Here is a 7,141-nt window from a genome sequence, read left to right on the forward strand (position 1 = left end):
TCAAGAGGTAGTAATAGGTATGTTATCACCTTTATAGATGACTATTCTAGATAAACTATGATATATCTACTGAAATATAAGAATGAAGCTTGCAATGCCTTTCTGTCTTATAAAGCAGAAGTAGAGAATCAACTTGGAAGAAAGATAAAAAGGCTAAGGACTGACAGAAGGTCAGAATATTTTAGCCTTAGTAAATTCTTTGAAGAGAATGGCATTATTAATGAAACCACTGCCCCATATCAACTAGAATCTAATGGGATAGCAGAACGGAAAAATTGTTCATTAAAAGAGATGATGAATGCAATGTTAATCAGTTCTGGCTTACCACTTGACTTGTGGGGGGATGCAATATTAACTTTGTGTTATGTTTTAAATAGAATTCCCCACAGGAAGACTGGAATGATACCATATTAAAAATGGTATTTAAGGAAACCAAGTGTGAAACACTTGAGAACATGGGGTTGTTTGGTCAAAGTGGCCATTCCAGAACCTAAGAAGCCAAAAGTTGGTCCTAAAACCATTGACTATGTGTTTTTAGATTATGCAGTACATAGTTCTGCATACCGTTGCATGGTTATAAGAACCATTGAAGAAATTTGTGAGGAAAATTCAATAATTGAGACAAGGGATGCTGAATTCTTTGAAAGAATATTTCCTTTGAAATTTAATAGACTTGATAGTGAGTCTGGAAGTAGTAGTATGAATCATGGAAATGATTTGGCTACACCCGCTGATTTATCTCAAGAATTGACACAAGACAATGGAAATGAGACTCCAAGAGGAAATAAGAATCCTATATGGAAAAGCAAAAGACAAAGGAAAGCTAAATTTTCATATGATGAGTGGATAGTCTATCTTATAGACAAAGACCCTCTCACATATAGTGAAGCAGTTACTTCTCCGGATGCTGTCTTTTGGAAGGAAGCTATAAAGAGTGAACTAGATTCCATTATAGCTAACCACACTTGGGAATTGGTAAATCTTCCTCAAGGTTCAAAGGTGTTAGAAACCAAGTGGATATTTCGAAAGAAATTGAAAACTAATGGTTCCTTAGATAAGTTTAAAGCCAGACTTGTAGTCAAAGGTTTTAGGCAAAAGAAAGACATAGATTACTTTGACACCTTTGCACTTGTAGCAAGAATAACCACTGTGAGAGTTCTTATGGCGATTGCATCTATCTACAATTTGGTGATACACCAAATGGATGTAAAAACAACATTTCTAAATGGGGAATTGGAGGAAGAGATCTACATAAGACTACCAGAAGGTTATGTATCTCTTGGTCAACCTAATAAGGTTTGTAAATTAGTCAAGTCATTGTATGGGTTGAAGCAAGCACCCAAGCAGTGGCATGAGAAATTTGATACTGCTCTTATTTCGAAGGGTTTTAGTGTCAATGATTCTGAAAGGTGCTTATATAGTAAGTTTCATCAAGGGAAGGGTGTTTTTATTCTACTTTATGTAGATGACATTTTAATCATGGGAACAAGCCTAGAAATAGTTAATCAAACTAAGAAATTGCTATTGTCTTTATTTGACACCAAAGATTTGGGCACTGCTGATGTAATTCTGGGAATTAGAATCATCAGAAAAGAAAGAGAAATTATACTCTCTCAAGCTCATTATGTGGAAAATATGCTTAAGAAGTTTGGTTTTTATGATTTTGGTTCGTTCAAAACTCCTTTAACTATGGAAAGTAATTTTCAGAAAAATATTGGAGAACCAGTAAATCAGAGAGATACTCACAGATTATTGGATCTATGACTTATCTGATGAATTGTACTAGGCTAGATATTGCTCTAACAATTGGAAAATTGAGCCAGCATACTCATAATCCTAGTAAAGAGCACTGGCTTGGAATTGAATGATTACTTCGGTATCTTAAGGGTACTATGCATTATGGACTTCACTATAGTAGAAATCCCTCTATTTTGGATGGACGCTGTGACGCTAATTGGATCTCAGATTCAAGAGAAACACTAGCTACAAGTGGATATGTGTTTATGCTAGGTGGAGGAGCAATCTCATGGAAGTCAGTTAAGCAATCATGTGGAACATCTTCTACAATGGAAGTAGAATTCGTAGCTTTGGAAAAGGCTGGAAGTAAAGCTGAATGGCTTAGAAACATGATTGCAGATATACCTCTATGGCCCAAACCAATGCCACCTATATCGCTGCACTGTGACAGTAAAGCAGCTATAGGAAGGGCCAAGAATCGGGTATATAATGGGAAAAGAAGACATATGCGTCTTCGACATAATCTTGTAAGGCAATACATTGATGAAGGAACAATTGCAATTGATTATGTGAAATCAGAGGAGAATTTAGCTGATATGTTCACTAAAGCTATGCCTACAAGAGCTTTTAATGAAACACTTACAGGAATGGGATTAAGACTTGTGACATAGGTCATGTGATGGACACCCAACCTATGTGAAGAGGTTAAATCCTGAATTAGGTTCAAAGGGTAAGCAACAAAGTCACTAGATGACCTGTTTGTACTACTATTGTAACATCCAGCCCAAACCTAGCCCGGACACCCTTTTTATTTTGGGATAAAGAAAGACTTGTTCAATGTTAGACCTTAAAAGTTAGACTTTAATTTCAATATTATTATCTTTGAAAACCTTAGGAAGCCATGTCAGACCTTTCCCTTAGGGTAGATCAGTAATGTCTGGCCTTATCCTAACCTTGACCCAGCCCGGGACCTGTTATGTTTGTAGGTCCGAAAACTGAAGTGGGGGAAATGAGACTTGTGGACCCTTTTGTTTGATGATTTGGTGTCGGAACCCAAGCCCGTGAACATTGAAGATGATGCCCCTCACTTGAGAGCATTGTCAGTGTTAGTTTTGAATCTGCGCACCGAAGAGGGGTGAATTAGTTGAAATACCAAATGAACCCCTGTGCCCAATCCAATTATATTTCCCGAAACTATACTTCTTGATGGACTTGTAGGAGAAAACCCCACTCAATTTGACCCCATATAGCCCTCCAAATCCTTGTCCAAAGTTGCTGAACTATGTCTGGAAAATCCTGCTTGTGCATCAAAGAAGGTGAGCTTAGTTGGTGGACCTAATGACCTCCCATGCTTGATCCAAATGTATTTCTGGAAACTAGACTTCTTGATTGACTTGTAGGAGAAAACCTCACTCAATTTGACCTTGTATAGCCCTCCGAATCCCTGTTCGAAGTTGCTGAACTATTTCTGGATTTTCTGCTGAAACCTATTACCTGTTTTGGTCGATGCCATCCACCAAAACCAACGACCAAAGTTGCCCAGAATCGAGAAAAAGATGCTTTTTGGATATTCCTTCCTCTATTTAAGTGAAACCTCGAACGATATTTTACTCGTTTCAACACCTGAGAACATGGGAAGGCTCCTCTTAGGGATTTTTGTTCGCGGCAGAGCGGACATTGTCCGCCCACTGCCGCGAACGCGACACGTGGAAAGATTTAATCTGAGGGCTAAAAACTCAAATGCGGGGATGTAATCGTAAATTTGAATTTTATTTTACATGTGAGGTTTTGAAGTTTTTAAATTTACAATCGAACCCCTCCAAATCGATGAAACCATTCTCGATCGATCAGACTTAGGGAACCCTATTTTCGTTGAATCAAGAAAACGTTGTAATAAACCTTCCTTCTCAGGCGACGGTGACGGTGACGACAACGGCATTGAGGGCAGTTCTTGTTTATTCTTCTCTCTAACTTGCCCTACCCACATCTTGCGATAAAATTTACTTAGGTTAAAAGTTAACCTACCTTTTATTGCTTGAAAGACCAGAGGATATCTTTTCTGCTTTACAGGTTGAGCAGTTGGAGCAAGAGGTAGCTGAACTGCGGCAGACCCTTACAGATAAGCATGAACAAGAACGTGTGATGCTTCAGATATTGATCGTTCATCTACCTGTTGTCCCTTCTATACAATGTTGCGTATTGCAAGGAATGCATTTCCTGTGGTGTTTGTTCAGAAAACTTGTAGCTTGTCTGCTAATCTAGTTCCCTTACAAATGGTAATTATGCAGAATCAGTTGCACATGACTAAAGCTAAAACTCTCTTCTGTTATAGTCTTATTGCCTGATTGGCTTTGGTGATGGGTTTGATTTTCAAAAGAACCTCTAAATGAAAACAGGGGGTAAGGTTGAGCACATAGACCCTGCAGTGGCAGAATCTTGGTGCACCACCGGGTATATGCCTAATTTGCTTTGGATATAATGGTAGAACTTGCTGTAATTTACGTTTCCCCATCCTTCTTTTTCTGTTGTTATATTACCTGTCCATTTCCCAGCTTTGAGAACTCCAAGAAAAAAATGTGAAAGATGCTTGAATGGGTTGTACTGCAAATTTATTATCTTTTACATTTTAGAAGTTTAGCAACTGTGAAATTATCTTTTCCCCTCTGAAGTAGTTTCATCCTGTTCTAACCACATCATTTGCTATTTTTGTGTGTTAATCTATTATTTGTTAAATTTTGACAAGGTCCTAATGCGGGTGGAGCAAGAACAAAAAGTGACTGAAGATGCTTGTAGATTTGCAGAGCAAGATGCAGCTGCTCAAAAATGTGCTGCCAACATCCTTCAGGTTCCTTCTTAATGCACTGGTGGATTTTGAATGATTTTAGGTGTTCCCCATGTGAGTTTTCCAGAACAGATGGACAAATGGAACTTATGCCATTCTTCACAGATTTTGAAGATGATAGTCAATCTGTACACAGGATAAGGATCATCTGTATTTAATTTAGTAAAAATGCTCAGGCAGGCCTGCTTAGTGTCAAAATGTTGCAGCAGATCAAGTTTGGGCAGGTTTTTCCAATTTGTGAACGTGATAGCATTAAATTTTGCCCAACCCTAACCTGGACCACCATGCAAGAATTTGAGGGACTTTTCCATTGTAATAGTTATTCAACATGGACCTGTTGAGTTTGGGCTGTAGAAAGTTTTCTTCATCAGACCTAGCACTGGTCATCCTGAACTGGGCAATGATCATAACAGACTCCTCTCATCATTGGGAGAAATTTTTTGTTGGAATGGTATGGATACACCAATTTATGTGGATTGGATTGTCTTATTCATATTTTCCCCAGGGTTGGGAACTTGAGTTAACTGCCTCTGCCTATTGTTATTTTCCAGCCTAAGGAGACAATGGGTACAATTAAAGAACAAAATGCTGCAATAGCCCCTGTATTAGAACAACTATGGAAGCAGAAAGAGGAGAGAGTAAGGGAATTTTCTGATGTACAGTCACAGATTTAGAAGATATGTGCAGAGATTGCTGGGAATTTGAAACTCAGTGAGCAGGTGGGGCTCCTGCAGTTGATGAAGCTGACCTGTCCTTGAAGAAGTTTGATGAATTTTATGCTCAGCTCCAAGAACTTCAAAAAGAAAAGGTAGATGTTTTTCCCTTTTCAGCGATTCATCAGTTCAAAATCCAAAGTGGTTAGTAATTTAGTTGAATTTTCAAACTTTACATGGTTCTGCAATTTTGTTTTGTATTGCTAATGATAGCTTTGTTGAATTGATTGAATTAGTTGATGCTTAGATTTTCCTCAGTAGTTCACACTTTGTGTAGATAATAATGTGTTCTTTTGGGGTTATACCCATTGATGACATTTTGAATTTCAAATGTGCAGAGAAATTGTCAAAGCCCAATTGAGAAGAATGCCTATATATACATGTTTTGGCCAACTGTTGTCTACCTCTTCACTCAACTGCTGTCTACCTCTTCTGTGCATTTCAATACTTCTCATGAAAACACTTCAGGATTGAAAATGTAGAATTTGATATTGCATGGGTTGATTTCAGAGATGTATTGAATATTGATGCCTTGGTTATTAAACTCTTCATTTGACTTTTTTGATTTGGTTCTTAAATTTTGTATATTTGTGCACATAAGTTGACTTGATTAATATGTATTTGGTTCTTAAATTTTGTATGTCGTTTCATGTCACTTGCAGGTACATCCAGAGCACATGTGCCACTTCAGGGGAGGGGTTGTACGAGGGACTGGACTGGCTGTCCAACAACATTGCCAACAAGGTTGGTACATATTGAAAATTTGCTTAACGTGGTGATCCCAGTTGAGAAGTTCAATAAAGTGTGTAATTGGTTGAGCACTTTTTTTTGTTTTGTTTATTGCAGGCATAGAAGAGGGGATGTAATTTTCAGTGATTTTTTGGGCCTGCTGTCAGACATGTCGGTGTAGAAGCAGTTACTACTATTATCTTGGTTTCTTGGATTTTCCTCATATATATTCTGTTTAAAAGTGATATATTTACCCACTCTCTCACACAGTTTATAAGTATGTACATTGATTTTTTGTTCCTAGTGGAAAGAAAAATCATTATAGCTGGAAGTGGTAGTTAAGATGAAGCTGTTGCTGTATTCCTAACTTGGTTTTCCAGTAAAATTAGATTGATGTTTTATGCCTTCAGAAGTCGTGATCCTGGTGGTACCTACATTTAAGTATGTACATTGGTTTTTTGTTCCTAGTGGAAAGAAAAATCATTATAGCTGGAAGTGGTAGTTAAGATGAAGCTGTTGCTGTATTCTTAACTTGGTTTTCCAGTAAAATTAGATTGATGTTTTATGCCTTCAGAAGTCGTGATCCTGGTGGTACCTACATTTAAATCCCTGTTACTATTTAGCTTGAATTTGAAATGGAAGAATGCATCAGTGAAATATGAAGCACGAGCCGGCACAACTTGAAAGATCCATGGATATGCATGATGAGGAAGGCTGGTTAGCTTGCAATACAGGATGAAATTGTGAACTATAATTGACTGAAGTGAGTACTTATCCAGTGAAAATGTAGATTAACAAGCTGACTTAAAATTGGTGAGTGGATGAATTACTTCTCTTCCATGCCTCCATCGCACCAGCAAATGATAGCCAACTTCTCAAGTGCTTGATTTGCTTATCACTTTTTGTTCATACACATTGCCTTCCAGATTATGAAAGCAAAACAATGTAATCTGGTTCAATAGGACAGTAATTTTGGACATGCAGGAAACTGTCAGAATCTTTGATCTTTTAACTATTGAGCAAATGCCCCTTATCAGCGAGAAACATGTCCCACAAGCATAGTGAATACATGGAACGATCTGAAGTGAAGTGTAAAATAAAACTTGGTTAAGACAACTCA

General features: G+C 37.7%; 1 protein-coding gene across 2 annotated transcripts; it reads left to right on the top strand.

Annotated features, from left to right (window-relative positions):
• Window positions 1-3,618: 3,618 nt before the first annotated feature.
• LOC149018650 (uncharacterized) lies at window positions 3,619-6,805 on the top strand. 2 transcript variants are annotated; one of them, XM_089154406.1, is made up of 4 exons: window positions 3,619-4,013; window positions 4,481-4,582; window positions 5,955-6,036; window positions 6,139-6,804. In XM_089154406.1, exons 1-4 carry the CDS (start codon window positions 3,927-3,929, stop codon window positions 6,156-6,158), a joined length of 291 nt encoding a protein of 96 aa, XP_089010532.1. In that variant the 5' UTR covers window positions 3,619-3,926; the 3' UTR covers window positions 6,159-6,804. The 2 variants fall into 2 exon arrangements, 1 of the variants encoding a protein (XP_089010532.1); XR_016173185.1 differs by lacking the exons at window positions 3,619-4,013; window positions 4,481-4,582 and adding exons at window positions 4,599-5,030; window positions 5,131-5,387 and having other exon boundaries at window positions 6,139-6,805.
• The last annotated feature ends 336 nt before the right edge of the window (window positions 6,806-7,141 follow it).

Source organism: Hakea prostrata, chromosome 4 (assembly GCF_041222555.1).
Source record: "Hakea prostrata isolate BN-2017 chromosome 4, UWA_Hpros_2, whole genome shotgun sequence".
Taxonomy (NCBI): Eukaryota; Viridiplantae; Streptophyta; class Magnoliopsida; order Proteales; family Proteaceae; genus Hakea; species Hakea prostrata.

Excerpts from the sequence above, each read along its gene's own strand:
- LOC149018650 (XM_089154406.1), top strand. The coding sequence starts at position 3,927 with ATGTTGCGTATTGCAAGGAATGCATTTCCTGTGGTGTTTGTTCAGAAA. Across the intron at positions 4,583-5,954 it reads GTGCTGCCAACATCCTTCAG|GTACATCCAGAGCACATGTG; the intron begins GTTCCTTCTTAA and ends TGTCACTTGCAG. Across the intron at positions 6,037-6,138 it reads CCAACAACATTGCCAACAAG|GCATAGAAGAGGGGATGTAA; the intron begins GTTGGTACATAT and ends TGTTTATTGCAG.